The 16,111-nt window shown below is 43.1% G+C and overlaps 4 protein-coding genes across 8 annotated transcripts in view; 2 read left to right on the top strand and 2 right to left on the bottom strand.

Moving 5' to 3' along the window:
• Nucleotides 1-3,302, top strand: part of dnase1l4.1 (deoxyribonuclease 1 like 4, tandem duplicate 1) — a 6,089-nt gene extending 2,787 nt beyond the window's left edge. The window contains exons 3-10 of one of the 2 annotated variants that reach the window (XM_079748182.1): nt 19-107; nt 323-409; nt 571-683; nt 1,304-1,416; nt 1,751-1,908; nt 2,392-2,488; nt 2,611-2,686; nt 2,779-3,302. In XM_079748182.1, coding sequence (XP_079604308.1) covers nt 19-107; nt 323-409; nt 571-683; nt 1,304-1,416; nt 1,751-1,908; nt 2,392-2,488; nt 2,611-2,686; nt 2,779-2,906 — 861 coding nt within the window. In that variant the 3' untranslated portion in view covers nt 2,907-3,302. The remainder of the gene's footprint in view (nt 1-18; nt 108-322; nt 410-570; nt 684-1,303; nt 1,417-1,750; nt 1,909-2,391; nt 2,489-2,610; nt 2,687-2,778) is intronic. The other variant, XM_079748181.1, reaches the window with a different exon arrangement.
• Nucleotides 3,303-3,314: 12 nt separating this feature from the next.
• tma7 (translation machinery associated 7 homolog) lies at nt 3,315-5,051 on the bottom strand. The gene is made up of 4 exons (XM_079748183.1): nt 4,913-5,051; nt 4,684-4,739; nt 3,989-4,076; nt 3,315-3,722 (listed from the first exon to the last, which is right to left on the bottom strand). The coding sequence occupies exons 1-4, from the start codon at nt 4,926-4,928 to the stop codon at nt 3,688-3,690; spliced, it is 195 nt and encodes a 64-aa protein (XP_079604309.1). The 5' UTR covers nt 4,929-5,051; the 3' UTR covers nt 3,315-3,687.
• A 513-nt stretch (nt 5,052-5,564) lies between these two features.
• ergic3 (ERGIC and golgi 3) lies at nt 5,565-14,766 on the top strand. Of its 4 annotated transcripts, XM_079748349.1 has the most exons (15): nt 5,565-5,724; nt 6,060-6,130; nt 6,566-6,653; nt 6,772-6,891; nt 7,278-7,298; nt 7,906-8,002; nt 8,135-8,300; nt 8,555-8,612; nt 9,239-9,253; nt 9,709-9,740; nt 10,295-10,391; nt 12,391-12,455; nt 12,685-12,821; nt 12,904-12,959; nt 13,270-14,766. In XM_079748349.1, exons 1-15 carry the CDS (start codon nt 5,637-5,639, stop codon nt 13,347-13,349), a joined length of 1,191 nt encoding a protein of 396 aa, XP_079604475.1. In that variant the 5' UTR covers nt 5,565-5,636; the 3' UTR covers nt 13,350-14,766. The 4 variants fall into 4 exon arrangements, with proteins under 4 accessions (XP_079604475.1, XP_079604477.1, XP_079604476.1 ...); XM_079748351.1 differs by lacking the exon at nt 7,278-7,298; XM_079748350.1 differs by lacking the exon at nt 9,239-9,253.
• Nucleotides 10,851-12,225, bottom strand: romo1 (reactive oxygen species modulator 1). Its single transcript, XM_079748353.1, has 3 exons — nt 12,072-12,225; nt 11,456-11,592; nt 10,851-11,031 (listed from the first exon to the last, which is right to left on the bottom strand). Exons 2-3 carry the CDS (start codon nt 11,590-11,592, stop codon nt 10,923-10,925), a joined length of 246 nt encoding a protein of 81 aa, XP_079604479.1. The 5' UTR covers nt 12,072-12,225; the 3' UTR covers nt 10,851-10,922.
• Nucleotides 14,767-16,111: the final 1,345 nt, after the last annotated feature.

The following is a 16,111-nucleotide window of genomic DNA, read 5'->3' as shown; positions in this document are numbered from 1 at the left end:
CTCTTTCTCTCTGAAAAGATCGTGTCACGCTATGACATCATCGTGATCATTGAAGTGGTGGACATCAGTGGAGCAGCGGTCAAATCCCTCCTGGATGCCATCAACACGTCCGTTACCCACAATCCACCTGGTTTAACCCTAACCAGAAACTCAACCATCTCTATCCTCATACCTTAACGCAACAATCTAAAACCTTAACCTACCTGTCTGTCTGCCTGTCTTTCTGTCTTTCTGTTGGTCGGTCTTTTCTTCTGTCCGTCTGTCTACCGGTCTGTCCTTCTGTCTGTCTGTCTGTCTGTGTGTCTGTGTTTCTGTCTGCCAGGAGCTCCAGGAAACACCACTACAGTGTGGAGATCAGCTCTCGTCTGGGAAGAACTCGCTACAAGGAGCAGTACCTCTTCCTCTACAGGTAAACATGTCTCTCTCTCTCTCGAGGAGGTGAACCTCCTTCTCTCTCTCTCTCTCTCTCTCTCTCTCTCTCTCTCTCTCTCTCTCTCTCTCTCTCTCTCCCTCTCTCTCTCTCCCTTTCTTTCTGATTCTACAGGTAAACCTGTCTCTGGTTGTGTTCAGGGACGACCTGGTCGACATGGTGGGTTTCTATCAGTACGACGACGAAGAGACAGTGAAGGAAGACATCCTCGCCCGAGACCCGTACATCCTCCGCTTCCGATGTCATAATACAAGTACTTGTCTGCCCGTCTGTCTGACTGTCTTTCTTTTTGACTGTCCGTCTATCAGTCAGTTCTTCACTTATGACACCCTAAAGGCTAAACTGCCCAGCTCATGAGACCATCAACATGGAGAGCTATGCCTTTTCTACCTGCTGCGTCCTTCATGCAGGCATCCTACCCTGGCATGTAGCCATTTTATGTCTCACACATGTGACAGAAAGGGCATGTATGTTTTTTGCCTTAAGACTGCAATTGATGACTCTAATCTTGAGTGGTCAATTCTAGTAGTTATTCTGGATTGGACACCACCCCTCAACATGATGCTTACTTATCCATCTACCTCCACCTTTTGTGTATATTTTATCTGAATGTGTAAAGGGACTCTTTTCGCAGCCTTGTTGCTGATGAATTCAAACCAATCTGGAGAACTAACTCTTACGACTAAGATTAACCAACCCTCTGTTTAATTGGGAGGCGATTTAACAGCAGAGCTCAGGAATAAACATTCTGTGTGTTGTGTGTGTGTGTGTGTGTGTGTGTGTGTGTGTGTGTGTGTGTGTGTGTGTGTGTGTGTGTGCCTGTGTGTGCCTGTGTGTGTGTGTGTGTGTGTCGGGGGGGGGGGGGGGGTTCAGTCATCCAGGACCTGGTTCTGGTCCCAGTCCACACTAAACCCCAGGACTCTGACAAGGAGCTGGACCAGCTCTATGACGTCTTCCTCCACATGAAGGCCAAGTGGAAGACTGACGTAAACATCTCTCTATCAGCCATAACCAATAGGCCAGGATGTATGCTATTAGAATGTTCTTGTGTTCTAGAATGGGGTGATCCTATAATATGTTCTAGAACTTGATGTTGTACAATTTTATGATTCTGTGTTCTAGAACGTGATGTTCCAGAACGCGTTCTTATAGAATGTGGTGACCCTGTGTCTGAGTCCTTGAATGGGATTATCGTGTTTACTAGAATGGGGTGTTCTTATTAAGTGATTACCCTGTTTACTGGAATGTGGTGTACTCGATTGTGATGACCCTATGTTCTAGAATGTGGTTTCCTACAATTCTGATGATACTGTGTTCTAGAATGTGATGATCCTGGGGGATTTCAATGCGGACGGTGCCTATGTCTCCAAGAAAGAGATGAAGAGCATTCGTATCCGTAGTGACCCTAACTTCCATTGGCTGATCGCAGACGATGTAGACACCACAGCCAACACTGGGAACGATCACACTTACGACAGGTAATTAATACCATCAGAAAATTATACCATTATAAATAGTAAGATCAATAGTACGCTCAGTCAATAATACCATCAGAACATTATACCATTTTTTCATAAGATCAGTAGATAGAACGACAGGTAAAAAATACCATCAAAACATAATATGTATAATGTATAATAGGATCAGTGAATAATCAGTTAATAAGATCTGTATGATTAGTAAATATTAATCAATACGTTTGCAAATAATATGATCAGTTGGCCTAAATTATCGGTAAATAATACAACTGTAAATGATGCGCTTGTTAATATGATCATGTATGATAATTTTTTAAATACAGGTGAAATAATGTATTTAAAAATAAATACTAAGAAACTAGTTTTACATATAATAGTATTAAATATAATTGTGTCCAAAGTACTTCTGTTAGTCATTCAAAACTGCCTCTCATTCTATCACAACAACCAGCTAACTTATCAGTTCTCCCTTCTCTCTTCCAGGATAGTGGTGTACGGTCAGGACATGTTGTCGGCTGTGGTTCCTAACTCCGCAAAACCATTCAACTTCCAGGAGGAGTATGGGCTCACATACCAACAGGTCAGGTCTTCTCACTGTCATAAGCATCCTTTAATAAACCTTCCATCCTATACTCCATGATAGATTTGAATGCATTAAAAGTTGATAGTCTGCTCTTATAGTTGTTTCTGACCCCCCCCCAGACACTGAAGGTAAGCGACCACTACCCCGTGGAGGTGGAGCTGAAGTCCTGCGTTAAGAAACAAGACACCGCTGTTGGTAAGAAATCATAAACACCAGGCTAGAGATGATCAAGTTCAGGTATTAGAGTCGGTTCTAGATCAGACATCATCGTATGTTCATATTTCCAGGTGAGGATCTGGTGGATATACAGAGAGGAAACCTCCTGCTGGAGAGGGAGAAGCTACGTCTGCAGATCGAGGTGCTGCAGCTCCAGAAAGCCAAGCTGGAGCATCGTAACTTAGCAACCGAAACCTAACGTCCGATCAAACCACCAAACATCCTAACCCTACAGCAGGAGCATCCAGACCCTGACTGGTCTTCCTCCATGACAGAAGGCATCAGAGATGGCACTCACAGGACAACCAATGAAGTCAGGAAACATGAAGATAATAAGGCTACACAACAGAACTTTGTTCAACTGGAAGATCTTACAAAATCTGTGAAATATTTCCTTATGCATCTTAAATGGACATTTAGTGTCATGGACATATGATATTGTGCCAATAGAACCAGCTAGTAGTCTGCATGTATATCTTGAAATGCATACAGCCTAAGGCTGACAGAATTTCTTTACCTCAACAGTACACTTAGTTTGTAATGAATAAACAGAAAACCCAGTGACAATAAACTGACATTATCCCAAACCAATAAAATAACGCCAATATGAAAAAAACCCTTTATTGACATCTTCACAACAGCAATACTTTTCAGGAAAATCAAAAGCTACTTGAGATTCCAGTAGTTAATAGAAGAGTTAGTCCACATTTGTCAGGAGTGTTCCGGACCAGTGCGGCTGACGGCTGCAGGTTTGGCCGTATGCATGTAACAGGCCTCTGCTTTTGACTCTTGCATGTTGGAGCTTCAAGGTCTGGACAACTGATCTCTAATGTTTTCCCAGACCTGTCTTGGAACTGTGGGAGGTTGGGCATGAGGGTGGTATTCACAGGAAGGGGCATGGTTGACACAGGAAGGGGCATGGCTGGAACCTGAGACGTCGGTTGCACACCAGGTGGTTGTCATGGTAGCATTGGGCTATCTTACTTTTTGCCTGATTTCTTGATGCCGCCGCCCGCTGATGAAGAGAGAGCAATCAGGTTAAACTAGATGCACCTTTAAAAAACTACTAATCCATATTTATCCAAGTACATATGAAGCACTACAAATACACAATTGTTTAAGTACAAATATAGTGCTACTTAAAACTAGGGTAGACATTCTGGAAACATAAGATAATTTCAATAAATATGGCAAAGGTATCCCAGATTGGTCCATATCTGCCCATCAAATCATATTTCAGCCATCATCTTGTCGTATTTTTGTAATCATTGTTATTCTTACTCAAAGGTCCTTTTCCAGAAGCTTTTGCCTTTAAGGCATCCATCGCCTTCGCATCGTCCTTCTGTTTCTGCTTGAAGGCCATGTCCTCCTACAGCCACACACAAATGGGTGATGTCATGCGACTATTAGTGTTCATAGACTGAGAAACAATCAACTGTTAATAGTATAACATAATGCTAATGGTAGTAATCACCCATTATTTCTCATCTTCACAAATTCATACTCAGGTCAAAATTATGTCTTAACATTCATCAGTACCACAGGAATAGCAATGGATTACCAATAAACAAATTGCAGCGATGTAGCATGCTGCATGGAGGCCTGCTCCAAACTACGGTAGTAGGACCTACCTAAATTTCTACCTGAATTTGTGAGGTTAGAATAATAATTTTGAAATAACTTGCCAAATAATAACGATGGCATTTTATCAACCAAATCAACAACACAAAATTTCTATAAAATTCAAGAATTGTTATTGCGCTGTGTTTTTGTCTAAGGACATTCGGCCCCAATATAATTCCATAGGGTAAGTTACTAGTCTTCATATTACGTGTGAATAGTTGTTCTAATAGTGAATAATGCATCTAGTGACCGCAGCAGCGCCGCATCGATTCGTTCATCACTAGACCCGCACGGGAGGGGTCCAGACACAGCATCCCAATAAAAAATATGAATCCATTATTAATGCCCCTTACATCATCAAGGTCCTTGTTCTGCTTCTTGGGTGCCTTCAGCGGCTTCTTCTTGCCTCCTGCGGGGTGTAAAGAAGGGTTTATGTTATATATAGCCGATATGATCCTACTATGATGGCCACTTGACATGCGTATTCACAGTTACGGTTAGCGAGCTAAGAACATAGAAAGGATAACATAACGACCTGTTCGTATGAGATGAACAATAGTAACTAACGTTAGATACACGTACCTTCTCTACCAGACATGTCTGTCGATGAGTTAGTGTTTTAAATTAAATTGCCGAAATGTAAACCGGGCAGCTTGCTGTAGTTGTTCAGGTCCGCACTATAAGGACCCCTGGTGGATTTGGAAGCGGAAGTAGGTACTCCGTTCACTGCCTGTCTGTGTCTGCAAAGCAAAGCACCCGGGTGCAAAACCTTTGAGGCTGCTTGATTTGTCAAATATGAACGGAAAATACATAAAATGCTGATTTCAGTGTTATTTCTTTTGTTATTTAATTATCTATATATTACTATATAATATATTGAGGGAATTCGGTTTTGAAAGCTTGTTTTGGATTTAAAAAAGTTTCCTGATTACAAAAAAAACAATAATCAGGGTGGATTTATACAAATAAAATCAAGAGGGGTCAGAATATAATTAATTCAACTATTTACGATCTCTTGTATTACAACCTCACAGTTTGTAAGACCATCTCCAAACCAAACTCCACTTAACTATCGCCCGCAAGACTGAGATCAGAAATTAGCGAATGAAAAAATGTATCAAGAATAGTTGTATTTCAGTATTTCGCCATCCGTGAAATTAAAATGATCGTTTAGTGGACTTCTTACGCGGTCGAAGCTGATTGGCTCAAAACTCTTCAAGTCCCGGAAGTGAAAGTAGTGTCTAATGTGCACCGGGACTCGAACCCCAAACCCTTTAACACCCCGAGACGGTATTTTCTCCACAGCATGGACACCTTAAACAAACTGAAACAGTTTGATGCGTATCCCAAAACCCTAGAAGACTTCAGGATCAAAACGTGGGGCGGCGCGACTGGTGAGTAGTAATTTAAAGCAGACCACCCATTCATCCATACTACCTGGTCATCAATGCATGGATCGATTGATGTATTGATGACGATACATGGATATTAAAAGGCATGCTGTGTCATGTGTTGCATTCAATATTGAATAAATTGATGTTCGAGGATAAATTAGTGGGGTTGCAAAAGGCATCACCGATGTAGTACGTCTTCCATTGCTCTCGACAATGTAGTCTGCCCATTTGTATTTACAGTGTGTTGAGAACTGTTACTAATGTTACTATGTTGCCCGTGACAGTGTGATAAAAAATGTTAAATCTCTCTCTCTCTCTCTCTCTCTCTCTCTCAGTGACCATCGTGAGCGGTCTAATAATGTTGATCTTGTTCTTCTCTGAACTGCAGTACTACCTGACCAAAGAGGTGAACTTGTCAGAAGTGTATAGGGAAAGTGGATGTTAGAATGTACATATATAACGTATCAGTGTAACATTGTACATGTACAAGTTCTATGAGGATGAGCCTTAATATGATGTATGGTAGGAAATATCTGGCTAGTTACAAAAGATAAGATCTAGCTTCAGTGCATCTTCAAAAAAGAGACTGTAGGAATGTAGCAACAATTTGTTTATCATACAAACACATATACACAGCCCGATAGCCCAGAGTTCAGAAAAGTGTTGTTCTGATATTTTGTAGAGGCGACAGTGATTATTTTTTGGAGGTTGTGATGGTGTGGATAAATTGGGGTGATGTTCCGAGTTGATAGTATTGATGTTCTTGGGGGGATGGAGTTATTTTGGGGTTGATGGTGGTGATCTTTAAGGGGGTGGTGGCTAATGTTTTGTTTGGTTCCAGGTCCATCCTGAACTGTACGTCGACACGTCGCGAGGAGACAAACTGAAGATCAACATCGACGTCATCTTTCCTCACATGCCCTGTGCCTGTAGGTCCCAGCCCACCCTGACACCTGATTTGTCATGCGACGACTTTGTTACAGGATGGAGGTTTCTCCTGTCTGTCTCTCGCTCTCTCACACTGATGTGAATGAATGTCTCTCTCAGACCTCAGTATAGATGCAATGGATGTTGCTGGGGAGCAGCAGCTGGATGTAGAACACAACCTCTTCAAGCGCCGTCTGGACAAAGACCTCAAAGCCGTCACCACGGAGGCAGAGAAACACGGTAACCTGCAACCTAGACATCCCTACCCCCCACAAAGCTTCAGTTGTTATGTCCATCTTCCCTACGTTTTGATACAAGACGTGATGGAATATGTATGCATGCAGCATCCTAATCTAAAATTGGGTGGTTATGGTTGTGATGATGACGGTTTTGATGATGATGGTGAGGGTGGTGTTAACAGAGCTGTGGGGGGAGAGGGGTGCTAGGTATGATGGTGCTTATGATAGTCAGGGTGATGGTACTGATGGTTAGGGTGCAAACGATGGTGAGCATGGGGTTGATGATGATGATGATGATGGTGCTAAAGGTGGTGTTGATGTTGTTAAAAGGGGCGATGACGTGTGCTAACAGAGCAAGGTGATAATGTTGATGATCTGTGTTAACAGAGCCGGATGACGATGATGTTGGTAAGGGGGTGATGTTGCTAATGGTGGTGAAGGTAGTGATGGTGAATATGATCAAATGATGAGGGTGGTGGTGATGATGATGGAAAGGGTGTAGATGATGGTAAAGATGCAGATGATGTTGATAGAAAGGGTGGTGATGGTGGTAAGGGTTGTGGTGATGATGTGTGTTAACAGAGATAGATGGTCTTGAGGATGGTAAGGGTTGTCGTGCTGATGGAACGGGATGTATTTATAGAGGGGCGGTGATGGTGGTGGTAGTGATGAGGCGTGTGTTGATGATGTTGTGAGGATGGTGGTTTATGAGGATGATGTGTGTTATAAGCTTGGCGGTGATGATGGTAAGGCTTGTGGTGGTGGTGATGTGTGTTAACAGAGCTAGGTTCTGGTGATGGTAAGGCTTGTGGTGCTGATGATGGTGTGTGTTAACAGAGCTAGGTTCTGGTGATGGTAAGGTTTGTGGTGCTGATGATGGTGCGTGTTAACAGAGCTAGGTTCTGATGATTATTATGTGTGTGTTAGCAGAGCTAGGTGGTAATGTTGGTGACGATGAAGATCTGTGTTAACAGAGATATGTGCTACAAAGGATGATAATGATGTGTGTTAACAGAGCTGGGTGGCGATGATGAAGGTGTGACCTTTGACCCCAGTAAGTTGGATCCGGAAAGATGTGAAAGCTGCTACGGGGCCGAGACTGAAGACCTCAAGTAAGACACTCGTCTATCTCTTCGCTTGTCTGTCTCTCTTCCTGTCTGTCCCTCTCTCCACCCGTCTGTCCCTCCATCTGTCTTTCAGTGGGTGTGTGTTGGCTCATTAGTCTGTCCGTCATGGCGCTGCAGGTGCTGTAACAGTTGTGATGACGTGCGTGAGGCATACCGGCGGCGTGGCTGGGCCTTCAAGAACGCCGACACCATCGAGCAGTGTCGGCGCGAGGGCTTCACCCAGAAGATGGCGGAGCAGAAGAACGAGGGTTGCCAGGTGTATGGCTTCCTGGAAGTCAACAAGGTGCACTCACACAAATGGATGGGGGGGTTGATGTGGTTTGTCACGTCTGATCAGAAAGAACGGTGTGACATCTTTAACACGGTTATAGATTCAAGATTCAATGATGCTGGAACCTCAAGGAAATACTTATATTGTTGGTTTCATCTGCAACAAGACCACTATTATCTGGCTACACCATTCATGCTCACATATTCATATTATTCATGGAGGAAAGAGGATAACCTGTCTTCTCCCCACCGCCCCCTCTACTCCAGGTTGCAGGAAACTTCCATTTTGCTCCTGGCAAGAGTTTCCAGCAGTCTCATGTCCACGGTAAGACCTATAATACATACCTACATCTGCGTCAATCCATCCATCCACGGTTTTATATCTTCATCTATCTTTCCCAAGGCTCTTTCAAAAAACAGAACACGTAGTAACTGTTATCCGGTGTTATTTTGGACAATATCATTTCTTATCCTTGCACAACCGGGTGATGTTGTGAGGGACATACTAACACAGGTTCTAACCCGCCCAGTGATGATCAGTTGTTCTGTCGCCATGTGATAAATCTGTTAATCAGGATCCACATATGCGGAGTGTACCAACCACAAACTCGTATCACATAACTGGTGTAGCAACAGAATACTAGTAACAAATAGTAGTCTAATAACAGTGTGGTACCTTTTTGAGTACCTTCTGGCTGTACCTTGTACTTTTCTAATTCGTCATTTCTCATGAACATTTTGACGGACAAGACTGGGAAAATCAAGTCTTGCTATTGTGATGGAGAAGGTTATGTTTAGCCATTAGGTTACACAAGGTTAGCTGGAGGTACAGGGGTAGGGGGAAAGTGGTGCATCATGGGTAATGACGTGCAGAGAGTCTGTCTAGTTGCAGTCATCCTGGTTGTGTGTTCCCATCATCACTATGGTGACACTTCTCTCTTCTTTCTGCAGTGCACGCTGTGGAAAGTAAGTCACTTTTTCTACCATTCTCCATTCTTGATGGTCACCAATGGCAACGCCTTAAAGAAGTGTTGTCTCATTAAAATAGACAAAATCTCAGTACTACTGGCTAGGTGGTAAGCATTTCTGGCTGGGGTGTTTGGATTGCTGGCTTGGGAATAAGCACTGCTGGCTAGGGGGTTAGCATCAACACAAACGTGCTTAGCACAACTGGCTACCTGGTTAGTACTGCTGGCTGACAGCGGGGGGGGGGGGGAACGCTTTTATTTTGACACAGTGCTGTGGCCTGAAAGAGAGTAACGGCAGAAGTGTACTCTAGTGTTCTGGGAGCCCACAGTGAATAATCAAACTAATACACTGATCACAACCCGATAAACCACTTCTCTATACTTCACCTTGAAGACTCTAATGTTAGTGTGCAACATGTTAGTGTGTTTGTTAACAGAAAGTTTGTTTTACAGTTCACGACCTGCAGAGCTTCGGACTGGACAACGTAAGGAACAAACAGTATACATCCGAAGTTTATCGGTTCCTATCCAACATATTTTGGCCCTTATTCTATTCATTTAAACAGTGGGGGGGGGGGAGGCACTAAATACATGTTCTGCATTGCATTGCTATGTCGTTGGTTTTTGGAAGGAAGGTGATTTTAAGTAGAAGTGCCTTGGTTGCGCAATGCTTGGGCATAGTTGGTACTTGTGGTAAAAACATCTTTATGCAAAACATCTTCCTTCTGCCAATAGAAGACGTAGCAGTGATGCAAAGCATTTCCTTGTTGGCATAAATTAACGCAGTCTAAATACAGATTATATTGGGAAGTTCAGAACGTTCTTTACTTTCCCGTTAAAGGAAGCCTCAATGTGTTACATCTTTGGAGATTACAAGTCCCTTTGTTAAATCCCTTATATAAAATGTTATTGAATCATTTGAAGGGTTTCCTCACATTAAAAACCCATCTTCAGATTAATTTATACTTGTGCTAAAATAATTTAAATGAACCGTTAGCACTTTCTCATGAAGTGAAAACTAATATTGATATTCTCGTAGATCAACATGACCCACATGATCAAGCACCTGTCATTCGGTAAGGACTACCCAGGTATCGTCAACCCTCTGGATGGAACAGACGTCACGGCACCCCAAGGTCAGCCTCCGCCTTACACCCCCCAAATACTACCGCTTACCTCCACCCCTCTTAAGTGGCTTTGGAAAGATCTGCTTGGAAACCCAAACACTTCCCTAGCAGGATCCATGGTATACCCTTCTAGCTAGGCAGCAGAGCTCCAACACCTTTTTATTAGAGATCAGCCATGGCAATGTTGTCCCAACGCATATACTAGTCTGAATAGATAACCAGAAGTCTTGTGGCTGAGCTGATTAAACTATTTGGCAGCTTCGTGGAACTGTCAAATGTTTAAGAGGAAAACATTTACTGCAAAACAAAATGTAAAAAAAAAAAAAAGGGGGGTAATCCAACTTCATTAGGACTATGGTCATCATGACTTGTCCATTCTAAAAAAAGGTGCTAAATGAAAGTTGGTTTTGGTGGTGGAATCAATCAAGCCATTCTGTTGGTTCACAGAACACACAACATCCAATCAGATGTTTGACATCCTTAACTTTATTGACAGTTGTGGGGTGGCGGGCCATGCGGGGGTGTGTGTGTGTGTGTGGCTCAGCAGCGGATGCCCATGCCTATAGACATGAAGGTTCCAAAGGTTCCCCCGCTTTGCATCATGGTCTTCCCCACGCCGCCCATCAGCTCACGCCCGCGCATCCCGACCCTAAAGAGAGAGAGAGAGAGGGAGGGAGGGAGAGAGACACCAGACGACACAATTGATTGGCTTGATTGGTTCAAACAACATTGTACAGTCTACCAGTAGGCATTGCGTAAGATGCCCCTACCTCTAACTACTCCATAATGACATTTATATTACTGTAGTTCGTTTTGGATAGAAGTGTGCTAATTAAAACCTAATTTACAGTAAACTTGTGTCTGTGAAGCCACTGAAGGAACGTGGAGCAATTTAATAGTTTGCCAGATACAGGTGGGAGAGTTGCTGAACATTCTTTTAGATCAGATAATTGTCAACAATTAACCTAGGGTCTTGGCAAACCGGACAGATCCTTTTAAATATTTTTTATCTGCCACTCAACGGGTATATAATTTTAACACATATAGTCTCAAAGGGTAGTGTTGGTGGTTACCTGAGACAGGAGAATGTTCCGAACATGGCTCCGGCTGCCATTCCGACGGCGAACCCCATCATGAAGCCCATCTTGACCCGGTCAAAACAGCTGGGCTGGCCCTGGCCCTGGCCGTACGGTCCTACTGCCACTGGCATCTGGGGCAACGCATATATCAAACAGTTAGTCCTGAACATGGCGGGTACTTCAATATGTGAAGGGCTGGAACGTCTCAATAAGACTTAAATCCATTGCAAACCATCTTGAAGCTTTCTCAATAAGCTAAGATCGATGTCGATCATTTTAAAGTCTCCATGTGGACTGACATTTGCTGCGGAGGGTTGGTAAACGTAAATTAGCAGAGTAAAAATCATTAAGTAAAGTGACGTGTTTCTGATCGTATTTAAAGTAACGCACCTAACTTAATCAGTACACATTACAGTTCCAGTATTTATTGCATAACTCTTGCACGGGTAGATAATGACTGTTAAAGAACTTCGCCCTCTTCAATGTTGGCTCATTTGTTGTTAGCTTAGCACGTCGACGTGCTGTCGCACATATCGGCGACGTGAAGTACCAACACTAAAACATCTTAATCTTATGACCACAAGCAGCAATCCAGCACTCGGACCCGTACCTTGCCTTGTGCCTTGGAAATGTGGTCAAGTGTTGAAAAGGAAAACGGTATTGGCCGAGGTCAAAGACAGCAGTGGGATTTAAACGTCCTGCTAGCACGACTCCATTAGAGGAAGGAACGTCACGTCGCCGTACGAGGTAAAAAAGAAAAAGAAAAAAGAAAAGCAGACAAGAAAGAACAGCGCCCCGCCGCGGACAACTGTTTAATTGAAGTTTTACACGAATCGTTACCCTGAACTTCCTGAAGAAACATATCTATTATGCAATCAACTTTTTATGTTATATTCTGTAACCATGAATCTTCCTCTTCTCTAACTCAGCATCGATGATGTACCAGTACTTTGTTAAAATAGTCCCGACTATTTACATGAAGGCAGAGGGAGAGGTGAGTTGATATATTTAAATCTAATCGAAATTCAATCAACTCTGTACTTCATATGTCACGAGTGCAGTGTCTGAGCTTGACCTAAGCATCTCAACTTGTATGTGCCATTTCCCCTTGACATTCGTATCCCATCTTACCTATGTGTCACACGTTAACTTGGGGTTAGTCTCCCACCCTGAGCTGTCTGTAGTATGTTAGCTTAAATGTTGCCCTGTCTGTTCCCCTGTAGGTGGTTAAAACCAACCAGTTCTCAGTGACCAGACATGAGAAAGTGGCCAACGGTCTCATTGGCGACCAAGGGCTGCCAGGGGTCTTTGTTTTGTATGAGCTGTCCCCCATGATGGTTAAATTCACAGAGAAGCACAGGTATGTACCAACACACATAAAGGGTGTGTAATAACATGTACCTTGTATGTAATAACACACCTGTCTCCCACTGTCTCTTTAGGTCGTTCACTCATTTCTTAACAGGCGTGTGTGCCATCATCGGAGGAGTGTTTACAGGTCAGTGTCTGTAAACACCGCTGTTTACCAGGCTCTCCAGGATTTTAGTCAGGGTAGTCTGTCACATCAATTCACACTGCATCAATCAAACCCAGTTCAATTATGCAAGCTTTCATTTTTGTTCAATCACTGCAACATTTCTGCATAAAGTGCAACCAATCATCACACACAAAACGTCACTTTTATCCACATACTTACTTGCCTTCTTTGTGGTGATGAACAAGCTGATATTTTCTCTCCCGTTGTTTCCCATTTAAAGATTTTTAATGAATCATATAAAACGTGTGTGTGTGTGTGTGTGTCTCTTCAGTTGCAGGGCTGATAGACTCCCTCATCTACCACTCGGCGAAGGCCATCCAGAAGAAGATAGAGCTGGGGAAGGCCTCCTAGCAGAGACCCCTACAGCTCCCCCCAGCCCCCGCAACACACGCACAGGACACCGCCACCCAGACGGACAGACACAGAGACTGATGGACGGACAGGCTGAGGGGGAAGGCAGACAGACAGACATGCAGGTGGAGGGGGTTGACAGACAGACAGACAGACAGACAGACAGACATGCAGGTGGAGGGGGTTGATAGATAGACAGACAGACAGACAGACAGACAGACAGACAGACAGACAGACAGACAGACAGACAGACAGACAGACAGACAGACAGACAGACAGACATGCAAACGTGGGTAGATGGACCGATGGGAGGGGGTAGATGGACAGACAGGTGGAGGGGGGGGCTGGGCAGTCTGTTTTCAGAGAGGAGGAGAATGCAGTTGAAGAATGTATCAAGGCTTGCGGCACACCAGCACAACGTTGACATCCTGTCAACATGACTACTTCCTGTCTACTTCCTGGTGCCCCCTGTTGTTGCACTGGTTCTGTGACATGGCTGCTCAGCGCTGCCCAACACTGGGTTTGATTGAGCAGGTCTGGGTTAGGTGAAGCAGGTCTGTGTTAGATGGTGAAGGTCGTGGTTAGATGGTGCAGGTCTGGGTTAGATAAAGGAGGTCTGGGAATCAGTAAACAGCTTTAATTAGATTATTGGAGTCTGGGTTTGCGTGATAATATCTGGGCTTGATGGATAAGGCCTTGGTTTGATGGATACAGTCTTGGTTCATTGGCAATTGTGTTTTACAATATTTCTGATTGTATTATACATTGACAAGGTTGAGACTATAACATGTGGCATTCAACTAACATCAAATACCTTCTTATTTAATATTAAAAAACATTTGTCCTACACTAAAGACATGTATTCAACATCAAACAAGGCCATTATCCAACATCAAAGACCTTTCTCCAACATCAAATACCATTAATTTTTTTTATTCAAAACATTTGTCCAACAACAAAGGCCATTATCCATCATCAGAGACCTTTATCCAACATCAATGACATTTTAATTGTATACCTAAAATACGACCGCAGCCCTGCCTCTTAGAGTTGTCACGTGACAAAACATTCTCATAGCCGGTCATAAGAATGGTTAAACCTTTTTTCCAATCCACCCTCCACGCAACATTTTTTTTAAATTGAAATAGGATTTTCAAATATTGGATCACGACAAGGTGGTGGGAAATTTTTGATTTATGGCCAAACTTATTATTTTTTCTTTAGAAGGCTGAAGAGATATCTGCCTCATTGGTAACCTGGTCAGTGCACCTTTTAACGACATCATGCCGGGCGGTGTGTTTGTTTGAAATATTGTGTGTGGTTGTGGGTGTGCTTGTGTGTTTGAAAGATTGTGTGTATGAGATTTATTTATATTTTGATTGTCTGTTTTTAAAATTCTAAATAAAAAAATGTTGAATACACCAGCCGCTGTTGTTTGGCGTGAACTACTTTCTGTATTTTAGTATTTATGTACGCATGGTTCAAGTTTCAGACACTAGGGGGCGACCTTGTGTCAGGGATATTACTGCTGATCCCCTTTTATAGAACAGACTTCCACAAAGCATATTAAATTAAAAAGAATTCAGGCCCTTCCTGTGCTTTTTGTGTCTTACAGAGACAAATACATATATCTCATTTTAAAGTCTATCTATGTATAGTATATGTACGGTATGTCAAAAACATTCTGGTAAAAGATTTATCACTAAAGTCCACACCCATAAAAACACGGACACACACTATTCTCAGGATGGGGTCATGCAGAGGTGTATGTGTTTATGTGTATGTGTGTGTTTATGTCCATGTGTTTATGTGAGTGTGTGGGTGGGGGTAGATGTCTGTGGCGGGCTAAATGACAGCTGTGCGTTGATCTGAGGCACGCGGTCAGTGGCTCTGTGGGGGCCATGGAACCTCCAGACTGCCAGTAAATCATAGGTGGAGCGCCTGGCTCGCATCAACTACTTCAGATGAAGGCAGCTCATGTAAATTCGGTTCATGATTCCAGTTCATAGAATCTAATTTCATATGAATCCAGTTTCATATGATTCCAGTTCATATTTGAATCCATAGCACTATTAAACCTGATATGAATCCTTGCTGATATGATTCCAGATCATATCAATCCAGTTCATTTGAATCAATGTTAATATGATTCCATTGATAAAACATCACTTCAGGTAGATCCAGTTTATATGAGTTCAGTTTAGTTCATAAGAAGCCAGGGTGTGTGTGTGTGTGTGTGTGTGTGCGCGCGTGTGTGTGTGTGTGTGTGTGTGTGTGTGTGTGTGTGTGTGTGTGTGTGTGTGTGTGTGTGTGTGTGTGTGTGTGTGTGTGTGTGTGTGTGTGTGTGGATGGCTGGTTTAAGCAGCCTCACCTGGCCAGAGTCAGCCTTATTAGACTGTGGGGCTGGGTGGGGCTGAACACCTTGAGCAATCAATGCCCTCCGGTTAATCCAATCATCACCCCACACAGCCAGGGAGAACTCATACACGGCAGCATGAATAATCATCTGCATGGTATCTTTATCTTTTAACTCAGCAATAAAGCGATTTAAACATCATCATATTTCCTGGGTCTTAAAGAGCCCAGTAAAAGCCAGCTGGAGTGTGGCAGGCACCTAGGTAGGGTGTAGAAAATAAATATGAATATGAATCCAGTGTACATGATTCTAGTTCAAATCATTCCCCTTCATATTAATCTAATTAGTGTCTCCGGATGTGCCAGATGCTGATGGGGCTATGGGGCTATGAGGCTGAATGACTGTA

Source organism: Pollachius pollachius (genome assembly GCF_949987615.1).
Source record: "Pollachius pollachius genome assembly, chromosome: 12".
NCBI lineage: Eukaryota > Metazoa > Chordata > Actinopteri > Gadiformes > Gadidae > Pollachius > Pollachius pollachius.
Note: the sequence above shows the minus strand (reverse complement) of the source record. Positions and strands in the feature narration are given on the sequence as shown.